We start from the raw sequence: 26,015 nt of genomic DNA on the forward strand, positions 1-26,015 counted from the left end.
GATTAGTCTGTTTGGTTTGGTTTCACATTGCACTTAAAGGTCATAGGCAAGGGTCGGAGGTGGAATGTAGAATATCAACTTTATTTTCTAGAAGAACGACCCAAAAAGCAAATTCAATCTTCCTGGTGTCTAATTTGCACCCTAAAATTGAATAAAACGGTTAAAATATACTGGTTTGCGCAAGTTCCGTAGGTTTGTTTACATCTCACTTATGTGCACTTTTACCGCCAGGGGACCGTCATCGTGACGTCATTCAAGCCAAACAGACCGGGAGCAGCTCTGTGTTTACTTGCGAACCGAGCACACGTGTATGGACTTTGGTCGTGAGAGGTTGTGTAAAATGTCTGATAGCGATTTTGAAGTAGGAACTCTCCAAATTGAATATCGAGAGGTGAAACCATGTATGTATGAACCTCTGGCCGTTGCGAAGCAATCGGTGAATGTGGCTCACTGGTTTGACCGCACGGCCTCGTAATCGAACAGCGACTCGGCCGACTCTGATCGCGGTGACCCCGGACTTCGACAAGACTCGCGCCCAAACGATTTATCCTGATAGTTATGATAAATTCCTACTTTCGTCATAATACTAAATAAGAGCCCTTTTGAAGAATAATTAAACCGCCCTCCCTAGCGGATATGGGTAACGATTACTTGACAGTGTGCCGGTAGGCCATATTAGCCTGCCATCCGCGGCATTATACTATTTATAGCCGACTCTAAGCGAGGAAATATCTCTTTGTCTCATTTCCGCAATGATTGTACAGGATCCCTCAGGATTCTTGACTTGTCAATTGCAAGCAAAAGTAAAAATGTTTACCTCCAATCTTCTCCTTTTTGCTTGAGTGTTGCTGCTCCGTTTTTTCTTTGACTGTTTGATTTTGTTTCACGCGCACAATCCACTCTCTCCGCTTCAACTCCTCTTCCGGAAAAAGCCAACCCGCTCGCTCCGCCTCTTCTCCTCTTTTGGAAAAAGCCAACCCACTTGCTCCGCCTCTTCTCCTTTTCCGGAAAAAGGTAAAAACTTCTTCCTGAACTGGTCCCGTTGTTACAGTTCACTGCACAACAATAAGGCATGGGGGTTTTTCTTTGGAAATTCCCGAACGCACGTCTGCACTCAAGTAATGGCAATGCAAGTAAACGGAAGTGGACTCGACTCAAGCGGTTTGTTTGTCTTGAATGACGTCACGCGCCGAGTGGTCACAAAAATCGCCGAACAGAAATTCGCTGCGATCCATACTAACTTATTTTAATTATTACTTATTAACAATACTACTTGGGACCAGAAGAAATTACAGAGGGTTTTTTAACATTTATAAAGTTTCAAATGTGCATAAATTGAAAACCGTTGCCTATGAGCTTTAAACAGACCCGAAACCAGAAGGGTGCGTATGTCCGAGAACATGCTCCTAATACTCTTTCGTTCACTGGTCAGAAATATGTTGTCAGATAAATCTAAATAAACCTTTGCCATGTCTGTGCAGAAATCACAAAAATGAGATCAGTGCTAAATAAATAATTATGTAATTAGCTACTGTGAAAAGATTTTTGTATGGCATCCAAATTCATTTTTCCTTGTGTTCATCGGCCCAAACATCCACAACACATGGCATTTCTGAAGCTCTGTTACTTGGCTCAGTTTAAGCCTCACAGCTCCATGTAGCAGCGTGCATCTACAAAAATGCTGCCCACAACCCAAAATACAGGGGTCACGGGGAGATATGCCAGGTTTCTATTCAAATTAATTGCAAAGATACTAAACGCTGCATATGTGAAAGCAGCCTAATTTTCACCATTCAGCTGAGCTTTGTGAACCGGCATTACGTCTGTGGTTTACGCTTTCTCATGTTCATTTTTAAAATATCTTTGGTAGATAGGGACTGAAACGAAGGTTGGGTGCCTGGGTCATCTCTTCTCCCTGATAACTGTATTACATAAGTAGGATTTGAAGGCAGTGTTGCTGTCCCTTGAAATAGACCCAAGCGTGATGTGAACTGGCAGCAGCTTATGGCTCCGTTATATTCAGGCATTTATCTCTGCTCATAACAGTGTTGATTACCTCAAATGAGGATTAACCTGCTCTCAGTTCACCCCTGTTGAACTGAATCCAGCTGGCATATGATGGGAGTAGTTAAAGCAAATAATCTCTCTCAAATTAATGCTGCAGTGTGGTGGCTACGATCAGCAGACCCAAGTCTGTGACTAAAATGTATTAACCCCATTTCCAGAAAAGCTGGGATGTTTTCCAAAATGCAATAAAAACAAAAATCTGTGATTTTAATTCATATGAGCCTTTTATTTAACTGACAAAACTAAAGATTTTCAATAGTTTTATTGACAAACTTAATTGTATTTTGTAAATATAAATGAAGTTAGAATTTGATGCCTGCAGCACACTCAAAAAAAAAAAAAAGTTGGGACAAAGACATAAGTACCATTTGAATGATCTCACCTTTTCCTTTTAATAACACTTTTTAATCATGAGAATTGATGATGCTCCATTCTTGCTTGATACAAGACTTAAGCTGCTCAATAATTTGTGGTTGCTAATGTCCGATTCTCTTATTCATGATGCGCCATACATTCTCAATAAGAGAAAGATCTGGACTGGCAGCAGGCCATTCGAGCGCACACGCTCTGTGTTTATGAAGCCATGCTGTTGTAGCCCGTGCAGAATGAGGCCTGGCATTGTCCTGCTGAAATAAACAAGGCCTTCCCAGGAAGACACGCCATGTTGATGGCAACATGTAGTCTCTCTCAAATCCCAATATATGTATTCGCATCAATAGTACCTTCACACACACGCAGCTCCTCCATGCTGTGGGCACTGATGCCCCCTATACCATCAGAGATGCTGGCTTTTGCACCTTTCTCTGATAACAAACTGGATGGTCGTGTTCATCTGTGGCACGGAGAACTTGCTATCCGGTTTTCCCGAAAACGAGCTGAAACGTGGGCTCATCTGACCACAGCACACGTTTCCACTGTCTTTCAGTCCATCTCAGAGTTTGGGCCCAGAGAAATGGGTGGTGTTTCTGCGTAGAATTGATGCAGCGGTGGACTCCTGTTAAGTGGCCGCAGTTTTCCGAAGTGCTCCCAAGTCCATGTGGCTATATTTGTCACGTTAGCGTGATCGTTTCTCAGGCAGTGCTGCCTGAGGGCTCGAAGGTCACGCACATTCAACACCGGTTTCTGACTTTGCCCTTTTACACACCTGAGATGTCTCCAAATTCCATGAATCTTTTCACAGTATTATGTACTGTAGATTTTGAAAGACCTAAATTTCCTACAATCTTGTGTTGAGAAATGTTTTTTTGAATTGACTAACAATTCTCTCACGAATTTTGGCACACGGGAGTGAGCCGTGAGCCATGACCCATCCTTGCTTGCAAAGATGGAGCCTTTGGTGCTGCTCCTTTTATACCCAATCATGATCATTTCACCTGTTACCTATAACCTGCTTATTGTGGAATTTCCTAAAATGGTGTTACTTGAATATCATACATAAACTTTTCAGCCTCTGTCCCAACTTTTTTTTTTTTTTTTTTTGAGTGTTACAGGCATTAAATTCTACCTTCATTTATACTTACAAAATACAATTAAGTTGGTCAGTAAAACTACTGGAAATTTTTTTTCTTTTTTTTTATTGCATTTTGGAAAATATCCCAACTTTTTTGGAAAAAGGGGTTTGTACGTACATATGTTTGTGCAAGTATGTACATAGAGGCTATTACACGGTTGCACAAAGATATGAAGTTTATCTTTGAGTGGTGAATATATATCACGAGTGAGCAAAGCGAACGAATGAAAATATTTTCAACATGAGAGGATAAACTTCATATCTTCGTGTCACCGTATAACATTCTTTATATTGGATGGACAGGTCCACAAAAAAATGCAAGTTAATCAAAAGAATTTTAATTTAGAACTAGTTCGCACATCTAGTCAGTGGGAAAACACTGGGAATGACGTTATCGGAGTGAAATATTGGGAATTGTTATAGATACAGGACACTTTTTTTTTTTTTTTTCCCCCCCATGGAATAAAAACGTATTCTATTCCCTTCTTGCGGATTTCATTCATTTGGTTTGATAGCATGCAATATTGTTAGCATATCGCTTATCCTATGTGTATTACATCACTCTACCCAATGGAGAGTGAGCGTTGAATATGGTTTACGATATTGCATGATTTAAGACAACGTGACCTCATACAATTTGTAAACCCTGTTAACTTTTTTGTAAAATCTATAATTGTTCCATCGAATGTGTATGTCGTCATAATAATAATAATAATGGCTTTTTTTGTGGTATATCAGATGTATTCCATTCAGTTAGCATGATCTTCGAGTTCAGGATCATGCTAGCTGAATGGAATACATCTGATACACCAGCCAATATTATTTTTTTAAAATCGGTCACTCAGATCCGTAGTGTTTTTTGTATGAAAAATGCGAGTTTTTCAACACGAGAAGATAAACTTCATATCTTCAAGGCAACGTGATGTTCTTATTATAATATAGACATTCACAAACAAAAAGTGCCCAAATTTATCAAAAACAATTCCTCAATTTCCTCATGAGTGACACATAGAGATTAATGTCACGGCCTCTGTGTCCCGGATGTAGCATGTATGAAAAATACAAGTGGTATATTTCCCAGTAAAACTCTCGCTTCCCTATTTTATACACACACACACACTACCGTTCAAAAGTTTGGGGTCACTTTGAAATGTCCTTATTTTTGAAAGAAAAGCACTGTTCTTTTCAGTGAAGATCACTTTAAACTAATCAGAAATCCACTCTATACATTGCTAATGTGGTAAATGACTATTCTAGCTGCAAATGTCTGGTTTTTGGTGCAATATCTCCATAGGTGTATAGAGGCCCATTTCCAGCAACTCTCACTCCAGTGTTCTAATGGTACAATGTGTTTGCTCATTGCCTCAGAAGGCTAATGGATGATTAGAAAACCCTTGTACAATCATGTTAGCACAGCTGAAAACAGTTGAGCTCTTTAGAGAAGCTATAAAACTGACCTTCCTTTGAGCAGATTGAGTTTCTGGAGCATCACATTTGTGGGGTCGATTAAATGCTCAAAATGGCCAGAAAAATGTCTTGACTATATTTTCTATTCATTTTACAACTTATGGTGGTAAATAAATGTGAGACTTTTCATGGAAAACACAATTGTCTGGGTGACCCCAAACTTTTGAACGGTAGTGTATATAAAACGTGTGTGTACATGTATGTGTGTTTGTCATAAATTGTAGGACTGGCTTCTTAATTCTTGGGTCTTTGCATAGTATGTGAATGTATCCAGGAAAATAAAACGATGCTTAATTTTACATGGAGGTACCCTAGCTTTATGGTCCAAACATCAGTTCTGAATGTGCAGAAATATCTGGTTCTACCTACAGTTCCTTATTTAAAAATATAGTCAATTATTGACACTGTAAAAAAAAAAAAAGTCATAATCCTGACAGTCTTAGACAGACAAATTTTGTGACACCCCTATTAATTTAAAGGTTTTTTTTAAATAATTTAAAGATTTATTTATTTAAATTTAAGTTGCTTGGGTGTGTTTGTGTGTGTGAAGCTTGGCTATTTGAGGGCTGTTCACCATTTCAAGCTGGAGGATTTGCTTTGGTGCATCAGGTGTCCTGTGTCTTCTGCTTAAGAACTGCTTATCACTTATGATTGTGTCGGGATGCGAGAGCACCTAGCCCCAACCATCTGTGTGTGTGTGTGTGTGTCTCTTTCTCCAAGTGTCTGTCTCTTAGTCTTTCACAAATCTCCCACCAGCCTCGACCATCCAAGCCAATCATTGCTTGCCCCTGAATCAGTGGCGAAATCTCCTCCATCAGTCAATATAGATCTAACGCATAGCAAACTGTTTTGTGCTCTTATCATCCCCATCCTCTCCTATCTTTCCTCTTTACTCCTCCTGCTTGTGCTTCACCCACTGGCCTGCTTACGGCCCTTTTCCTGGCTCCACCCGTCCCGTGCTCGGCTGACCATGTCCTTTATCAGAGTCTCACCTCTGTCCTCGATCAGTGTCGTCCACGCCGCTGCAGCCCTCCACCCGTGGCCCCCTGCGCAGTCGCAGTACCGACCGCCAAAAAAGCACCACCTCTACCTCCGCCTCTTCTGACTCCATCTCCAACATTGCTCAGGTGAGCTGAATCAAAATAATTTGTTACATCTAAGGTAATATGTCTAGTGTTACTATTGTTGCGTCTAATGATGCGTAGATGCATTTGTTTCATGGAGGTTTGGGAAGGTTTAAGTGTGTGCTCAAGACTAAATGATCCTTCAGTTTCCCAAGGTTGCGTCTTATGTCAAATAAGGATAAAATAATGAAAGGATTAAAGATGTTTGAGGTTCTTGCTCCCGCTGTGAAATGATGTGCTTCCACTGGTGTACAGTTTTATAAGCAAACCTCGGTTTTGATTTGCTTTGCAAAGCAGACTTGTCATTTATTTCTGATGCTAATCAAGGAACTGTTCTTTCTCTTGAACTATATCTGATAAAACCTGAAGCATGCGGTGACACGCAGAGGAAACAGACTGCCAGTTGTCACTTTGAGCTGCAGTGTATGTGGATGTCAGATTTTTACTGATATAAAAACTGTTAGTATTTTTCTCTATCCAAATTTTATTTAAAAATAATAAGTGAAATAAGTTTTTGATTAAACCAATAACCAAATTAATAAGTAGCAATTGCTGCAAATGACACTGTGAGATGTTCTGTGGCCTTGCCTGACAAGATCTCACAAAATGACACACTGGGTCATTGTCCAAGCTTTAGTCAGCATGCCAGCAATGCACAAAGCAGGAATCGTTAGTTGAATGCAAAGCAGGACTGGTCAACCCTGGTCCTCTAAGGTTACATTTTCTAGTCTTGTTTTCTCAAATGTAGTACATTTCATTTCTTCCAACATGAAGCATGGTGGTAAATTCATTGCCAACAGTTTTTCTCAACATTTACAATGTTAATGTTCAGAAGAGTTTATCAGTATGTCACTAAATATTTTAAATTATATATTTACATACTGGCGCGGCACGGTGGTGTAGTGGTTAGCGCTGTTGCCTCACAGCAAGAAGGTCCGGGTTCGAGCCCCGTGGCCGTCGAGGGCCTTTCTGTGCAGAGTTTGCATGTTCTCCCCGTGTCCACGTGGGTTTCCTCCGGGTGCTCCGGTTTCCCCCACAGTCCAAAGACATGCAGGTTAGGTTAACTGGTGACTCTAAATTGACCGTAGGTGTGAATGTGAGTGTGAATGGTTGTCTGTGTCAGCCCTGTGATGACCCGGCGACTTGTCCAGGGTGTACCCTGCCTTTCGCCCATAGTCAGATGGGATAGGCTCCAGCTTGCCTGCGACCCTGTAGAACAGGATAAAGCGGCTAGAGATAATGAGATGAGATTTACATACTGGTCATAGTGGAAAGCATTAGAAAGTATTATTCACCTTCAACATCCTGGAACATTGAGTCTCTGACTATACAGAACCCCTTCTAACCACACTTGCAAGGCATTAAACGCACTCTTGGATTTGAAATTGTGATTTACAAAGCCCTAAGAAATGGCTGCTTTATTAATTCAGCCTGCCAAACTCAATAATTTGCAGTACTTTCCTTTTCATAATATATTCTTGGTACTTGCCAGTGCAGACTATAGATATGAGAGTATATAATTATTTTCAGTTTGTTTTAAGATACATGCATGTTCTTATGCCTTAGTTTCCACACACACTACACTACAACCCCCGCTATAACAAACTCTTACTACGAACTTTCACATATAACGAACTAAGTTCATGTCCCCCACCTTTTAATGACAATGAGTCAGAGTCTTCCAAAAAAAAAAAACTGTGCCACATCCATGTGTGTTTGCACTGCGTGCTCCAAGTGCCATTAGGATTAATTACAGTACTATGCACCTGTTCCAGATTAGGGTGCAATCACAGCATGTGCTGATAAGGACTCTCTAAACATAGACTTGGTGAAGGATGCGTACTGTACCTAGTGTCTCATGTTACCAAGCCTTGTATCTGTGTATTGCCTTTCTGGTTTTGACTTTTTGTGTATTTGGACTCTGCCATTGACCTTTGCCTCCGCCATTCTGTTTGTGCCTCGCATGACCATTGCCCGTTTCACAACTCTGACTTTCATCTCATCTCATTATCTCTAGCCGCTTTATCCTGTTCTACAGGGTCGCAGGCAAGCTGGAGCCTATCCCAGCTGACTATGGGCGAAAGGCGGGGTACACCCTGGACAAGTCGCCAGGTCATCACAGGGCTGACACATAGACACAGACAACCATTCACACCTACGGTCAATTTAGAGTCACCAGTTAACCTAACCTGCATATCTTTGGACTGTGGGGGAAACCGGAGCACCCGGAGGAAACCCGCGGGGAGAACATGCAAACTCCGCACAGAAAGGCCCTCACCGGCCACGGGGCTCGAACCCGGACCTTCTTGCTGTGAGGCGACAGCGTTAACCACTACACCGCCATGCCACCCTGCAGGAAGTGTTTATTTACAATTACATCTGTCATTTGCCTGCTTACATGACCCACTAAACCAGAGACAAACAATAAGTAATCAAGTCCGCAGTCAATTTAACAATACGTGTTAAGGCCATAAAACAAAGGCTTAACTAGCCTAATTTGGGTGTCGATCACTAACAGTTATCGAGAACTGTGATCATTGACTTCAAAAAATCACTTAAAAGGACTTTTGAGCTAAAATCAGTTTTACTCGTCTTTACTCCATCAGCACTGTTGTCATGGCTACTCATATAAATGTAAGATACTCTCCATCTGTCTGAAAATGCAGGTGATAAATGGATGCAATTGCTGGAAGAGTTTTATTTAAAAACACTATGGTAAACGGATCCAAATCGGTGATCAAAAACCAGAGTTGAGAAACAGGCAATGGTCAAGCGAGGCACAGACAGGATATCAAAGGTGGAGACAAAGGGCAAAATCCAAAATGCAAAACAGCGTTGGAAACTAGAATATCAACACAGTGCTACAAAAAGCTTGGTAATGTGAGGCACAAGGTGCATACTTGTATACGCAAGTATACAGCACGTAAACTTCTTCACAAAGTCTGTGTGTAGTGAGAGTCCTCATAAGCGTGCTGTGATGGCGCTCTAATCCAGAACAGGTGCATGGTAATCAGTCCTAATGGTGCTGCGCGCATGCATGTGAGTAGCAGTTCGAGGCGTGCCGCTGCGCACAGACGTGATACCGTCGAAGATGAACTTCATATCCTGGAGCATCTAAAGGATGATGAGAAAGTAACAAATTGGTCTAAAGAATATAGTATCCAGAAAAATTCATTTTCAACTTTTAAAGAAAAAGAGCTCCGAGACTTCGTCCGTAACTGCAATCAACAAGACAGGCTGAAAAGATGTGGCAAGTAAACGATGGCATGTGTGACCTTATTTCCTTTACTTCGTAAATATGTAAGTGAATTAAGCGCAAATATAAATGACACAGCTTGTTTTACGTAAGAATAAGCAATTTGTGACAAGTGGGTTTATTTCAGTATAATGAACTATTTGGACATCACCTAAAGAGTTCCTTATAGCAGGATTGCAGTGCACTTGTTTTCATTAGAAATCTTGACATGATTTTATCTGTCCAGCCACTCTCTCCTCTGCCTTTGTCCCGCTGCCATTTGAGTGACCTTGCTCTGATTCTGGCAACTATGACCTGAGTAATATAAATAGATGGACCTCAGAGGCCTGGTACAGTCACCTTGACATTCATCAGCTGCTTTTGTAGTAACAAGCTGAGCTGTTGGATATATTACCATCACAAAATATGTCACCTGTTCAGCCACTGTTTGTTTTTAATCGATCCATAGTATATTAATGAAAGTAAAGGCAGCAATATGTTTTGAAAATGTGTTTATTGGGATTGTTTTGGGGTTATAAATTTAGTCTCTTAAAGGAAAACAAAACTCAAAAATAAATGCCGTTTACCAATCACAGCAGGTGCCCTGATGTGCTTGCTTACAACTAGGTTTGTGCAATATTTTTTTTTTCCCCCCTGATTGTGAATTATAATACGTCAAACAATTTAATCATCCAGAGCCTAAAAAAAGACAAACAAACATTCTTACCATTTCAATTTTAAACATCAGGGAAGGCTTACAAGTTGTGCAAGGAACTCTGGCAATCACAAAAACTCAGCTGGCTCAAGAATAAAAAAATAATAGAATATAATCATTTCTCATGGCTGACACATTTTCTCTGTTGGTGCTGCTCAGTGATGAACATGAGTGTGAGTGTGGCATTTTAAAAAAATAATCACTTTCTAATTATCATCTCCTATTTTATCATTATTTTTAGTGTTAGATTTGACACTTGTGTTGTACCTGTTTAATCTTTTTGGGTCAAACTCATCTCTTCCCCCCCCCCGTCCAAAAATTGAAAAAGCAGCAGTTTTGACCTCCCCCCTCCCCCCCAATGTTTCGCGGACATGCCTTATAGTAAACTGATGTTAAGTACATATTGTCTAATGTTGGTTAATATTGGAGTTCAAAATGCCAGCACAGATAACTCCAGATTCACATTATCATAGCAATGTAATATCATGCAACGTATGACCGATAAAAGCACTCAGAATAAATGAATGTCCTGTACTGGACTTGAGTTTTTCTTTCTTGTAGGCTCGTTAGTAGTTTTGGGTGAAAATTGCTGTCTGTCCCTTGTTGAGCCGTCTCTCACTTTTTTCCCTTTTTGGATGCATGTGTGTACCTGGACATGCAGAAAGCTGAAAAGGAGAAGTCTTTCACTTCACCAACAGCAAAACGTCCTCCTTCCCCTTCCACTATTTCCAGCCGCCATCGCTCTCCCTCCCCAGGAGTCAGTGGCCCCAGGAGAACACCATCACCTGGAGCAGCCAAGTACGAGACTGAAATCCCAGCTCGCTCATCTTACTCTTTCTTTCCCTTCATGTTATCCTGACACACATGGTGAGAACCCAAATGTATCTCTTCCAGGCAAAGCCCTCGTTATCGGCAGCCCTCCCCCAGTGGGGTGAAGCAGAGGCCTCCATCCCCTCAGCCTGCTTCTAAACCTCCACCTATCCAGAAACCTGCCCTCACCCCAACTGGCCCTCCTGTCCTGAGAAAGAGTCAGTCCAAACCCAAAGACGCATCTCCAATGACTGCTCTAACATCACAACCTCAAGATACAAGCACTCCCAGCACCAAGCCCAAAGATGGTAAGAATTACCTGTTCATATTCATTTACTTTAATCAGAATATGATGCGTTGCTGTGCTAACCAAATCTAAAGGTCTTCATAATCTGCAGAGATTTTATTTTTACTTGCTTAAACACACATTTGAACCAGCTAGGAAAATACCAAGTCCTTAAATTGCTGAATCATGTGAGTTGGAGGAGTCTGGAGGACGCAAAATATTGAGGGGAGCAAACTGTAAAGGAATAACCTTGTATTTTGATATGATGAAGGCTAGGTTATTATGTTTTCTATAATAATGATGTAATAAGAGACAAAGTTAAACAGGGTGACCATGAACCAACTAACAATTGGAGAAATTAAAAATTGGCCTGTACAGACTGTAGGGTGTTTACAGGGAGGAAAAAAAAGTGTTTGTTTCCAGGAAAATAACCTGTACTATTGCCATATCTCTAAAAGTAGATCTTTATTTTTAAAAACTTATATAGTACAAAGTTATATAGTCTGTTTTTGTAGCCTGACCTTTAATATTACAGAACTTAATCTACAGAAAACATGTGGGTTCTGGGGGGGGTTAGGTCAAAGAAATGAATTAGCCTTACACTGGCCATAAATCAGGGCACACACAACCTACTACACCCTGGGCGGGTTCTGTTTGACAGCCCTAGGCTAGAGTATAGAAATATCTTTTCCAGGTATAAGCAAAACATTCCAGACTTACTGTTTTCAGCATTTCCATATAATATGTAATTCTGTTGACAGATGGTTATTAAAAAAAAAAAATTGCAGTAGTTCAGTGTTCTGCTTCTCAGTTTGAAAATCAGGAAACTTGAGCAGCCATCATGCTCAGACTTTCACAACAGTGTCTGCAACCATACTTGCAGGTGCTGTTGATGTGTGCAGTAGGGCACAGTGTCACATTTACCAGACCAGAATGTACAGAAAATTGCATAAGAATTCATTGTGATTTGTCGTTTTTATAAAGTTAATGCTGTGTCAAATAAATGTTTCTGTGAAAACACTGCTTTGGATAAACAGTCCAAGCTTATCCAAGCCTGATTTATATATTTTAAGCTTTAGACATGTGAATGTTGGATACAATTAAGCATAAACCTCTACTTTTGATTTTACACACACATCTTCTTGTAATAAATCTGTATACTTTATAGTTGGCACCCAGTTGCAGGGACTTACTGCGCCCTCTTCTGGAGCCATTACGCATTGTATTTGGTTGGTTGTTAAAGAAACTGATTAGACTCTATGACTTCTAGATCCTAGTCTGAAAACTACAGCTGGCACTAACTCAGCTGCTGAAGCTGCTAAGATCCTGGCAGAGAACAGACGCCTGGCTCGTGAACAAAAAGAGAGAGAGGAACAGCTCAGACTACAGAGAGAGGAAGAAGAGAGGTGAACGCACTTTTTTTTTTTTTATATGAGTGATTCCACGCTTATGGGTACTGAAATGGGGACATGAACTTATTTTTAAAAATTCACCTAAAACCATTTCTTTTTTTACCATCAGGTCACAAAACATGTAATCTTTAATGAATGATATGTTAAAAGATAACTTTAATTTTCTGAGATGTAATAAAAACATATTTATATGCCAAAGTCAAGCCTATGAGTTCCAAAATGATGTCTGTTACATTACTTCTGTTACGATTGTCCATCTCGCGTCTGTTACAAATTAATTACAATCTAGCTATATACCATGTTAATCTTATTGAAAGAATGTGGATGTTTATTCTACTACACATGTTTATTAATTATATTTGCTAAAACATCACCTTCCTATGTTTCAAAAAGTAATTCTACATTGTTAAAATTGAGAATATATATGTCCACAACACTTCTGTTACGTTCTGACTTTGGCATATAAATATGTTTTTATTACATCTCAGAAAATTAAAGTTATCTTTTAACATATCATTCATTAAAGATTATGTTTTGTGACCTGATGGTAAAAAAAAGAAATGGTTTTAGGTGAATTTTTAAAAATAAGTTCATGTCCCCATTTCAGTACCCATAAGCGTGGAATCACTCGTATATATATATTTTTTTATTTCTTCATTTATTTACATTTATTTGTACTCATCTTCAACTTGTTCAGGATTGTGCTAGCTGAATGGGATGCATCATATACCACTCAACACCAGCCAAGATTATTCATTTATTATACATACGGGCCCTTTTTTCCATGGAATAAAATCATTTATTTTTTTCGCGGTCCAAATCCTGCGCTCTGATTGGCTGGCGAGCGGGTCCGTATCCTACGATATGGACCCCAGTTACAGACCTCGGTCATGGACCTCCTGGCGACTCGCTCGTTCACAGCAAACAACATAGTAGCGTTTTTTGTCAACATTTATCTTATTTTTTTTTAATAAGATTTATTTATAAGATTATCAAAAATCTTAATTTTTGCCAGCATTTCTCAGGAAAATAGCGTTAATTTTACATCATGGATAGCGATAACGACAGTCTTCACAGCGAAAGCGAGTTTTACTACCCTGAGGAGGAAGAAATAAAATAAAACCTTTCAGGAGAAAGCTAAAAACCTGTAACTTGTTAACGCCAAGCAAAAACTTGGCTGAATCCTGAATGACTCAATTTTGTATAAATAGGGGACTACATAGGTGGCAGAATGTAGGTTTGTTTTTGTTTTTTTCCCCCTGCCATGGAAGTGCACTTGTATACTGAGGAGAAAGCAATTTGCATTACAGCCGTGAATGAGGATTCAAAATGGCGGCTCGGCTCGGTTTTCCCTTTCGGGCGCTCTCACTTTCTGTTAGAATTTGGTAAAGAAAAAAATAAATATATTATTTACCAGCTTAAGGTCGGTCCGTATGGTGAAATGCCGTGACCTCGGCCTTAAATACTGACCTTGGCCCAGAGGGCCTCAGTCAGTACTTTCAAGACTTCGGTCACGGTATTTCGCGATACGGACCTCCCAGCTGGTAAATAACATATATGTATTCTATTCCCTTCTAGTGGGTTTATTGATGGCATTCAGTATTGTCATATCACTTATCCTCTGTTTATTACGCCACTGTACCCAATGGAGAATGAGTGTGAAATATTGTTACAGTATTGCACGTTGTCAAGACAACACGATGTCACATGTTGGAGACGTAACACTTCCACGTTAGCGAGCAACAGTGACAATTTGTAAACAAACTTGGCCTCCAGGTGTGCTTCATACAAAAACAGAAGATTTTGAGAACTTTAGCTGCCAGGTAGCTCTGTTGTGTGTAGCTGTTGATGTTGATTTTAAAAGTAACTAAGTAAATTACACTGGGAAAATGATATTCGGCTTGACCTGCGCTAGCGTTGGCCTTCACTAACATTACACCGGCTGGAAGGTAATTAGACTGCCGCGTTAACCACACCAAGTCGTGGGTAAGCTAGTGTTTTTCTTTGCTAACGCTGTTGCTATGCTGGCTGGACGCTAACTGGACTGCCACGCTAACAGCACCGAGTCGTGGGTGAGCTAGCATTGGCCTTTGCTAAAGTTAACTGGACTGCCACACTAACAGTACCAAGTTGCGGGTAAGCTACCGTTGGCCTTCGCTAATGCTGCTGGTACGCTGGGTAGAAGCTAACTGGACTGCCGTGCTAACAGCACAGAGTTGTGAGTAAGCTAGCGTCTGCCTTCGCTAACACTACTGCTATGCCAGGTGGAAGCTGAGTGGACTGCCATGCTAATGGCACCAAGTCGCAGGTAAGCTAGCGTTGGCCTTTGAGAATGCTGATATGAAGACTGTGTATGAAATAATAATAATAATAATGATGATAATATTGGCTGGCCCTTTTTTTTGTTTTGTTTTTTGGGTGGTCTACTAGATGTATTCCTTTCAGCTAGCATGATATTGAACTCGTCTTCAACTCGTTCAGTATCATGCTAGCTGAATGGAATATATCTAGTAGACCACTCAAAGCCAGCCAGTATTATTTAAATACGTCACTCAGCTCCACGATGTTTTTCTTATGAAAAATGCAAGTTTTTCAATGTGAGAAGATAAACTTCAAGCTGTGTGTTTTTTCTTATTACCGTATATAGGCACATTCACAAACAAAAAGTCCCCAAATTTATCAAAACAGTTCATTGACGCTCCGGTTTCCCCCACAGTCCAAAGACATGCAGGTTAGGTTAACTGGTGACTCTAAATTGACCGTAGGTGTGAATGTGAGTGTGAATGGGTGTCTATGTGTCAGCCCTGTGATGACCTGGCGACTTGTCCAGGGTGTACCCCGCCTTTCGCCCGTAGTCAGCTGGGATAGGCTCCAGCTTGCCTGCGACCCTGTAGAAGGATAAAGCGGCTAGAGATGATGAGATGAGATGAGTTCATTGACTTCCTCATGAGTGACACACAGAGATTTAGGTCACTGTTTTTGGGTCTCTGTGTCCCGGATGTAGCTCGTATGAAAAATGAGTGGCGTATTTCCCAGTAAAACACGTGTCTATCTAATATGTATATTAGCGCCAAGTTGGCTATAAGCCATGTACGACAAAACTGAGTGGAATAACGGTTTTATTTCCACATTCACTGGATTTTGAGAAACGGAGCATTTTTATTTTTTGCAAATTCAATAAATAAAAACTTTGTATAAAACGTCCGACAAAATAATTTCCCCTTAGAATGTAAACAAACTGGCTAAATGACAATAGCGATTGGTGAAAAATGCTATTCTTAACTCATATATATATATATATATATATATATATATATATATATATATATATATATATATATATATATAATTTTTTTTTTTTTTTTTTTGTGTGTGTGTGTGTACCGTGAGTTGGCCTAGTGGTTAGTGTGTCCGCCTCTTGACCGGGAGATCGCGAGTTCTACTTGGGTCATGCCAAAGGCCATCATAAAAATGGAACCTATTACCTTCTGGCAAGGCACGCTGCAATACAGATGCAAAAATACAGTGGAAAAACTCTTGTGGTTACCAGAGGACTAGCCCCCTGCTGTAACCCTAGCTGTATGGGCGAGAGGCCAAGGACTGTCAAAACTGAGATCAGTGCCGCACCTGTATGCCTTAAAGGTCCCATGGCATTAAATTTTCACTTTCTGAGGTTTTTTAACGTTAAAATGAGTTCCTCTGACCTTCTTAAGTCACCCCAGTGGCTAGAAATTTCATAATGTGTAAACCAAACTATGCCCAACATTTGAGAATGGCGCGTCAAAACGGCGCATTGATAAACTCTTCCCTTGCCTACGTCAGCAAGGGAAATGATCCCCACGCCCCCCCCCCCCCCCCCCCTCGATTCCCACCCACTGTATGGATTGCCCGCCCAGCTCAAAAGTTGCCACCAAACATGGAAGTTGCGCTGTACATGGATGTGACAACACAGAAAGGAGTCTGTTTTTACTGCCGACGGGAGAACCCTGAAGACGCAGTGGCTTAATTTTATTTACTCCAATAATACGCCGTCGAGTCTACCTAAGACGGTGTATGTTTGTCGGAAGCATTTTCCTGATGAATGTTTCCACAACTTGGGACAGTACAGGGCAGGTTTTGCACATCAACTGTCACTGAAGCCTGGGTCCGTACCAAGCATCCCTGCCGCATCAGCCACAAACACCGAACAAGTAAGTGTATAACTGTTAAGCCGTTTTGCCGTGTTTTAAAATCGGTGCCACGTTAGCCTTGCAATGGCTACATTAGCTGTGCAGCTAACCGCTTCCTGCAGTTAGCCAGGTACTCTGCGCTACAAAACCAAAAAGCATGCAGCATGCTCTGTTATAATAGCCAATCAAAACAGTTTTTACAAAGACACCCACATTCTTTTTTTTAAGCCACTCGTTCATTTTATTTGTTTGTTTGTTCAGTAAAAACCCAAACATTTGTTGAATTTATTTTATTTCCTCGTGTCGCACCTTAATGACGTCAGCGCACGGTATTTTTCCCTTCGCGGTTTGTTCCTTCTCTCTCGCCATAGTAAGACACCCACATCCGCTTGTTCTGACCCACTGGAGGTAGCGTCACAGTGCTGTTAGCCAATCAGAGGTAACACGTTTACATGTCATGAATATTAATGATAAGTCCCGCCCCCACCCTCTACCCTTCCCCGCCTCCTGCTTCTCATTAGCAAAACGACGCACTGGGAAAAGCGCTGAAATGAGGCTTTCTCCCAGGAGGCTATATCTACGTGCCGAGGGTTCATTTCGAGAAAGGCTGCGGATATAACATCCGGAAACCTCCACGAGCCCGTTTAAAGCATCAACAAACCACCATGCCATGGGACCTTTAAAGAGTTGGTTAGTACTGGGACAGAAGACTGTCTGGGAAGACCAGATCCTGGCGTGAGAGGGACTTAGACTTTTTTTTTTAATATAGACATCATAAATTATTGAGAAATGAAAAAAGATACTTACTTTCTTATCATGAAATACTTTCATGACACATTTTGTTCCCCCTCCCCCCCTTTTTTTTTGGGGGGGGAGGGTCCAGGTAGAGTTTGAGAGTCCTGCACAGTATCTTAACTGTTCTTAGGACTGCACTTCACTGGACAGATCTCAGATGTTCTTGGGATCTGTTGGAGCCACTCTCTCAGTTTTGGGGTTACTGCACTGAGGGCTCCTAACACTACGGGGAGCACTGTTGTCTTCAGCCTCAGTATGCTGGACTTGGTAAAACCCTTTGTGCATTACCAGGAGTTTTCTTGTCCTGATGTCGGTGGCCTCTATCTCCTCCTTTGGCCAGCTGCTTATAATAATTAATAACCCTTTATTATCACTAGTCACAAGTACCAGCAAAATTGACCATCAACCTGTCCTTACATACACACAATTGACAGAGGGGGAGTAGACAGGACAGGGATGAAAAGAAAAAAATACAGAGTAACATGAGGAGGGGGGAGGAGAAAAAAGCAACCCCCACATTATGCTCCTATGAGGAGTACAGTGTGGGAACATTAAAAAAATCACCTCAGCACATAAGCACAAAATAACACAAGTACACTACAACATGAAAACTCGGGGCTTGAGGGAGGGAGGGGAGGAGAGGAAGTAGAGGTAACCCAGTGCAAGCAAGCAGCCGTCCGCTCCTGTAGCCATGATGGCGCTGGTCACGCACCCGCTTGTCACACTGGGGGTAAAAGCGGCGACCGCGGGAAGTGGGGGAAGGAATACGAGAGTGTCTCACAGCAGTGACCTTCAGGGGGAGATGTCCCAGCAACGGCCTTGGCCGAGGCCAGTGCTGTCTAAGGGAGCCGAAAGCAGATAAGATTGGGATTGTTTGGGCGAGCAGACGCATTCTTTTACACGACCACTCTGTCCATTTCTGTCCATTCTGATCTCTGAATCAGTCCATTTCCTTTGCAAAGTCAAAAGCTTCTCCATGATGTCATCCATGTTGCGGTTCAAGTTCTGAATAGCCACAGTCTGAGTGCCAACAGCTCTGCCCCCCGCTTCAATCATGTCGGGCAGCTTTATGGGGCTTTGAACAGCTGTCACCATTGTCTGATTTCCTCGATAAACCAGGGCAATGCCTAATCCAATCAGCAAAAGTCCTGTCATCATGGTTCCGAATAGGTAGATATCTTCAATGTCTTCCACAGAAAAACGTTCTGGCAGGACAGGCGGGTACCCCGAACCCAGGCTTCTCATCGAGAAACTGTCAATTTCGTTAGGAGACCAGTTTATCAATTCCATGATTTTTTTAGTTTAGAGAGTAGTGCGTAGAGAGTCTCTCAAGAGTATAGACAGACGAGACAAAGGAGCACAAGCAGGGGAAAAAAAGGGAGAGGAGAGCAGAAGAATGCGACCGCCTTCCGTGAGAGCACGGAGAGGGAAAAAATGCCAGCAGGGTATCTGATGACCGGCAGGCCGTAGGTGTTGATGGTCCGGACCTTGTTCTTCCCATTCAGCTGGCTTCTTAGGACTTGCCTTACCCCCTGTAGGTATTTGGCTGTTACTGCTTTCCTAGTGGCCTCTTCATGGTTGCCATTTGCCTGCGTGATTCCATGGTACTTGTTAGCTGTCTTCCACATCTCCTATTATGCCATCTGGTAGCATCATACCCTCAGTTCTGACTGCCTTCCCTCTCCTTGTTACCATCCAGGCATACTTATCTAGTCCGAATGACATTCCGATGTCATTGCTGTTGGACCCTGGTGGTGTGGATCAGTGAGTCGATGTCTCGATCAGACCTGGCATACAGCCTTGTCATCCATGTAGAGGAGGTGGCTAATCATTGCTCTGTTTCGCAGTCTGTATCCATAGCCGCTTTTGGTGGTGATCTGCCTGAGGGGGTTCAGTCCTATGCAGAACAGCAGCAGGGACAGGGCATCTCCTTGGTATGTACTGCACTTGATGGCGACCTGTGTTATTGAAGTTGGTTTTTAGGGTTGTTTTCCACAGACTCATTGAGTTCTTGATGAAGGTTCTGAGAGTCCTGTTGATGTAGTACAGTTTCAAGCATTCCAGGATCAAGTCATAGGCTTTCTTGTAGTCAATCCAGGCAGTGCACAGATTGGTATGTCTGGTTCTGTAGTCTCGAGCTACTGCACTGTCTACCAATAGCTGATATTTTGCTCCTCTGGCATTCCTACTAATTAATTTCTGGGCCTCGCTCATGTATGCAGTCATGTGCCACCTACTCTTATCTGTTATGATGCCTGACAGGAGCTTCCATGTTGTGCAGAGGCAGGCTATTAGGCGGTAGTTAGATGGGACTGCTCCCTTCAGGATCAGGACTGTCTGATCTTCACTCAGCCATTCTGGGTGAGTCCAATCCATGAGCAGTTGGTTCATCTGTGTTGCCAAGGTTAGTTTCTTTAGCCAGTAGGCATGAACCATATCCATATGCTGTCCAATTCTTCATTTTTGAGACTCTTACTTGGATGTCTGCCACAGTGGTGGTTACTGGGTCTTGTTCAGGGAGATTGCTGTATTTGGCTCTCAGGTTTATTAACCGCTGAACACTGTCATTATGTGATTTTTCCTTCTTCCATATCCCTTTCCAGTACTGTTCAGTCTCCAGCCTTGGTGGATCTGGAACCATGTTATTACCCTGCCACTGGGTGTGTCCTGTTTATTCTCCTGGCTTCAGCTTTACTTGTGTACCCCCTTAGACGGGTAGCCAGGGCTGTGAGTCTTTGCTTGGCAGTCTCTAGAGCCTCAGGTATGGACAGCTTTCCTTTTCATACCTTTCTAAAGTTCTCATAGCTGGCTAACTTCTCTCTGGGTCACCTTGAGCTTAGCCTCTAACCTTCTCTCCCATGGTGGATATTGCACCTTATGATTAGCATCCATCTTGTAGCCAAGCATTTCCAGGATCACTATTGCTGTGATGAGTATCAGCTTGTTGGTCTCAGTGATGGTTGTATTTGGGATCGTTCATACTGCTGCATTCACATCATCTCGGAGATTTTCAGGAGGTACTTCACACAGTCGAGGTAGTCGGGCATGGTGGTTCCAGGTGTTCAGCTTTGTTACCATCTTCAATTTCAGGTCAGCTGCTTGTGCATTAAAGCTCTTGCTCGCAAGGGTGTGGGGGGGATGATGACACACACACACCAACCTGGCATCCTGACTGCTCCTTGCCATAGCATTTGTGATGTATCTCATCAGTCTCTAGTTGAGATAGCAGTTGCTGTTTGTGGATATTGGTGTTGGTGTAGATGTTGGGTATCGAAGTATCCATTGGTCCCACATCCTTTGCATATAACCCCTCTCACTGGGGTTACTTGCATAGTAACATTCCAATAATCCAGTGTTCTCAGCTCTTGTCCATGAGTGTCTTGCTCTTGTTCCAGTAGCCCATTTCCAATTGGGTTGCTCTGGTTCCTTGACGCGGACCTTGTTAGACCGGGTGACATCCAAGTCTGCATGACATGTTTTTCTGTATCTCATTGATGAGGTAGGCAGGTAGCATGAAAGGCCTTGCCTACAGACCCCCACTGGAGTTGCTTCAACCGGGGCATGAACCCATGACCACCTGCATCAGAGTGCACTAAGCCAGTGATGTCACACCAAAAAAAAGTAGCTGCTGGTGGATAGCTCAGGTGAGAACATCACTGACTTGGTGCACTCTGGTGTACGGAGTCGTATGGGTTTGTGCCCTGATTGAGGCAACTCCAGTGAGGGCCTATATGAATGACATGACACGACACTGGATATACCTCATGAGTGACTTATAAGCATCCTTTTATTCTCATGCCCCCTTTGGGGTGGGGGGCGCAACAGCGTGCGGTGCTTTTATTTATTTATTTAAATATATATTTTTTAAAAAGCTAAAGACAATGGGCATGACAATTTTAATGGACCATAGTTGGGCAGGCAAAGTTGGGCCACCTGAAATTACATCGTAGTTCACTTGACATGAGACACTGCTCTCTTAGCAAATGTCATTTTTATATTTATTCTGGTTCCCTATGTTGGGGTCTTATATTTTTATACAAGTATCTTTGCCATACAAACACTTTACTTTGAGTTCCCAGTGTCACTGTGGGTTAAAATAAGTTATTTTAAAAGAAGCATAATGATGTGCAACTACAAACATGTTTTACATGAAATTTTATGTGTTGAAGTAGCTGGTTAGTTTAGAACATGTTCTTAATGTTTCTGAAGCGCTAAACAGTTTTCCGGCATTGCAGGCTAAGAAAAGAGGAGGAAGAGCGGCTGGCTGAGGAGGAAAGAGCAAGACGTTTAGAGGAGGAGAAGGTTCGAGCAGAGGAGAGAAAGAGAGAAGAGGAGGAGCAGGCTCGTATGGCAGAAGAGGCGAGAGCAAGACTGGAACTGGAGGAACAACAGAAACGAGCTGAGTTACAGAAAGAGGCAAGCCAGAATCTATACATCGTACACATTCACATAGCTGAGACTGATGGGACTAATCAAGTGATTGATTTTGCGTCCAATTACAGCGAGAGGAGGCAGAAGCAAAGGCTCAGGAGGAGGCAGAGAAGCAGCGACAAGAGAGAGAGCGCATCATGCAGCAGAACCAGCAAGAGCGCATGGAGAGGAAGAAGGTGAACACCATCATACCATTAACTTGAATCATGCTCTTTCTGCTCACGTTTCACCGTTTCGATGATTTATAGTTTGTTTTTTAGATCCAGGTTACTATGCTGCACAAATTAGTAGCAACGGGTTTTGTTTGGGGTTTTTTTTTTTTTAAACAGTGAAAAATGTTTACGGTTGAAGTTTTTCAAACATCGTTTCTTCCATTATTGTACAAAACTGACTGAGCAGCTTGTGTATCTGCCCAAAAACATTACCTGTTACATGACTGCTGAGTCTCAGGTCCATATTAATTTACACGTCTGCAAGTACCCCAAGGTCCGCGTAACGTGTATTTTGTCATCAGAGGATGTATGCACAGCTCTGTGCAGATTTGTGCGTGCTTTCCTTTTTTTTTTTTTTTTTTTTTTTTTGTGGTGACCCAGGGCACCAACCACACGTGCTGGAAAACCAAAATAGGCACTAACTTTGAAGAGAAGCCATCAATGTGAAGAGGTCCATTGATACCTGCATCTGTACATTTCATCTTTAAAACAATATAAAGACAATCAAAGGTGCAATAATGCTTGTTGGAAAATGTTTATATTTGATTTTACATAGATTTACATATATTTATCTTTGCTGTTTTAAAAATTTGAAAACTTTAAGAAGATATAAACCACAAAGAAGGATTACTACGTGTTACATCATCTCCGAGGTTTTCAATGAAAAACAATCAAAAGTTGTTAATCACAAACAGTTATTCGTTAGCAGCTTCACTATGCAAAAGTCATAAGCAATGTAATTACTGAAATGCAAATAGAACAAGAAATGACTGTGTTGAACTCCCCGTGTTTGATCCTGTTGTCAGTGAGCAGCAGCACACAGCACTTTCTTGCTTTCCACAACCCTCCCCCCCCCCCCCCCCCTTTTTTTTTTTTTTTTTAAATTTAGGCCACCCATTTTTTATCTTTAGGTTCACGGATTTTTTTTCAACATATTTTTGATGATGTCCGTCGAAATAAAAATAAGTGTCCTTGTCCAATTTTTTTTTTGCATGGCAAAATTTCAATGTCGGATTAAGATGAAAAAATAATTTAAATTCAAGAGACACACTTTACATACATACACGCGCGCACACACATACACATATATGGACTAGCATTCCACTACTTACTTCTCTGAAGGTATGCGGTCATATGACCGTTGAGCTATCATAAGCACATCGAAGGCTCATACGTTCATGCTACTTGATTCGATAGGACTCTCTGCGGCACCATCCTCTTCTAATTCCACAGTCAGATACTTGCAGCCAAAATCACGAACTAACGTTATGGCAGGCATATTTGGCATCGCGCTCGTTACATCACCACCTTCTTTCTGAGAACCAAAGATCGTTTTGATCTTTTCATTGTTTACTTTCAACGCTTGAGAGACTAAATCGCCCACGTTTTGGTTAGTGAGACAGTGAAAAGACTTTTCTTTACCACACTTTATGCTTACGTACAGTTGAGGCAATAGCTCGGAATCCATGCTGTCAGCATCAGCCATGGTCAGCACGATGTTGACGCGGTCGTAAATACCATAAAAACATTCAAGTGGTTACTCATTGTCATAAATAGTTTCGTTTTCGGACTCGGCTGAAGTGGATATATACAACACACATTGTCGTTTGTATTTGTGATTCAAATACTGTTTACTTAAAGAAATATGACCTAGTACCAGGGATACAGTGCTGTTACAAGAAAAATATGTGACTATTTTTTTTTTTTACATTTCTTTTTGTACGTTTCGGTGGTAAAAATAAAAATACGCACAGACTTCTTATTTTTCTAGCGGTAGTATTTAACTGCCGTCGGCGGATCCGTGATCCGAAAAATCTAAAATGAGTCGCCTTATGCGATTGTGCCAAGTACAACAAACAAAGCAGCTTTTCTTCTTGTCTTGCATGGATCTTGTCATTTTGATGGAGATGCTGATCTGCTGTGTGTATGTCTGCCAAGTGGACTCCCAAGCAGATTAGATTGTAGGTATAAAGGCCAAAGTATGCTTCTGCAGACACAGCTTCATGCAACGTAGAGGTGCAGACGGGTATCTCCAAAGAATACTCAATTTTCTGCTGTTGCAGACATGTCACAGCACACAAGCTAAATGCACTTGTACTACCTCTACTGCATCAGCATATATTATTCTGTGCTCAGTTTTGCAAATGCGCAGACTGAGTCTGCACAAGTATACTTCAGCTTTTATAAGAGTGTCATTGACTGTCTTAAGCCCCAAATATACTTGTTCTGCGAATTCCTGTCTGCACAAGGACACGCACATCTGCATGGGTGTCTCCAAAGTATGCTCGAGTTTGCGGAAGCATCCATGGCCAAGCTGAAGCCTTGTACACTACCACTGCTGGATTGGCATATTACTGCATGCTCAGTTTCTACATGTGCAGTTAACATGCAGAAGTCCATTCAGCCACAAAATCTGGGTGCTGCACAAACTGTGCAGGAGTATACAACCCCGATTCCAAAAAAGTTGGGACAAAGTACAGATTGTAAATAAAAATGGAATGCAATGATGTGGAAGTTTCAAAATTCCATATTTTATTCAGAATAGAACATAGATGACATTTCAAATGTTTAAACTGAGAAAATGTATCATTTAAAGAGAAAAATTAGGTGATTTTTAAATTTCATGACAACAACACATCTCAAAGTTGGGACAAGGCCATGTTGACCACTGTGAGACATCCCCTTTTCTCTTTACAACAGTCTGTAAACGTCTGGGGACTGAGGAGACAAGTTGCTCAAGTTTAGGGATAGGAATGTTAACCCATTCTTGTCTAATGTAGGATTCTAGTTGCTCAACTGTCTTAGGTCTTTTTTTTGTCGTATCTTCCGTTTTATGATGCGCCAAATGTTTTCTATGGGTGAAAGATCTGGACTGCAGGCTGGCCAGTTCAGTACCCGGACCCTTCTTCTACACAGCCATGATGCTGTAATTGATGCAGTATGTGGTTTGGCATTGTCATGTTGGAAAATGCAAGGTCTTCCCTGAAAGAGACGTCGTCTGGATGGGAGCATATGTTGCTCTAGAACCTGGATATACCTTTCAGCATTGATGGTGTCTTTCCAGATGTGTAAGCTGCCCATGCCACACGCACTAATGCAACCCCATACCATCAGAGATGCAGGCTTCTGAACTGAGCGCTGATAACAACTTGGGTCGTCCTTCTCCTCTTTAGTCCGAATGACACGGTGTTCCTGAGTTCCATAAAGAACTTCAAATTTTGATTCGTCTGACCACAGAACAGTTTTCCACTTTGCCACAGTCCATTTTAAATGAGCCTTGGCCCAGAGAAGACGTCTGCGCTTCTGGATCATGTTTAGATACGGCTTCTTCTTTGAACTATAGAGTTTTAGCTGGCAACGGCGGATGGCACGGTGAATTGTGTTCACGGATAATGTTCTCTGGAAATATTCCTGAGCCCATTTTGTGATTTCCAATACAGAAGCATGCCTGTATGTGATGCAGTGCCGTCTGAGGGCCCGAAGATCACGGGCACCCAGTATGGTTTTCCGGCCTTGACCCTTACACACAGAGATTCTTCCAGACTGTCTGAATCTTTTGATGATGTTATGCACTGTAGATGATGATATGTTCAAACTCTTTGCAATTTTACACTGTTGAACTCCTTTCTGATATTGCTCCACTATTTGTCGGCGCAGAATTAGGGGGATTGGTGATCCTCTTCCCATCTTTACTTCTGAGAGCCGCTGCCACTCCAAGATGCTCTTTTTATACCCAGTCACATTAATGACCTATTGCCAATTGACCTAATGAGTTGCAATTT

General features: G+C 41.7%; 1 protein-coding gene across 9 annotated transcripts in view; it reads left to right on the forward strand.

The window, feature by feature from the left end:
* The window catches only part of map7d3 (MAP7 domain containing 3), a 100,880-nt gene that overhangs the window by 61,172 nt on the left and 13,693 nt on the right, over positions 1 to 26,015 (forward strand). For 6 of the 9 annotated variants that reach the window (XM_060927793.1, XM_060927797.1, XM_060927795.1 and 3 more), the window contains 6 exons: positions 6,029 to 6,171; positions 10,780 to 10,916; positions 11,013 to 11,236; positions 12,485 to 12,620; positions 21,826 to 22,006; positions 22,093 to 22,197. In XM_060927793.1, coding sequence (XP_060783776.1) covers positions 6,029 to 6,171; positions 10,780 to 10,916; positions 11,013 to 11,236; positions 12,485 to 12,620; positions 21,826 to 22,006; positions 22,093 to 22,197 — 926 coding nt within the window. The remainder of the gene's footprint in view (positions 1 to 6,028; positions 6,172 to 10,779; positions 10,917 to 11,012; positions 11,237 to 12,484; positions 12,621 to 21,825; positions 22,007 to 22,092; positions 22,198 to 26,015) is intronic. The other 3 variants (XM_060927794.1, XM_060927798.1, XM_060927801.1) reach the window with 1 other exon arrangement.

This window comes from Neoarius graeffei, chromosome 8 (genome assembly GCF_027579695.1).
Source record: "Neoarius graeffei isolate fNeoGra1 chromosome 8, fNeoGra1.pri, whole genome shotgun sequence".
Classification (NCBI taxonomy): domain Eukaryota; kingdom Metazoa; phylum Chordata; class Actinopteri; order Siluriformes; family Ariidae; genus Neoarius; species Neoarius graeffei.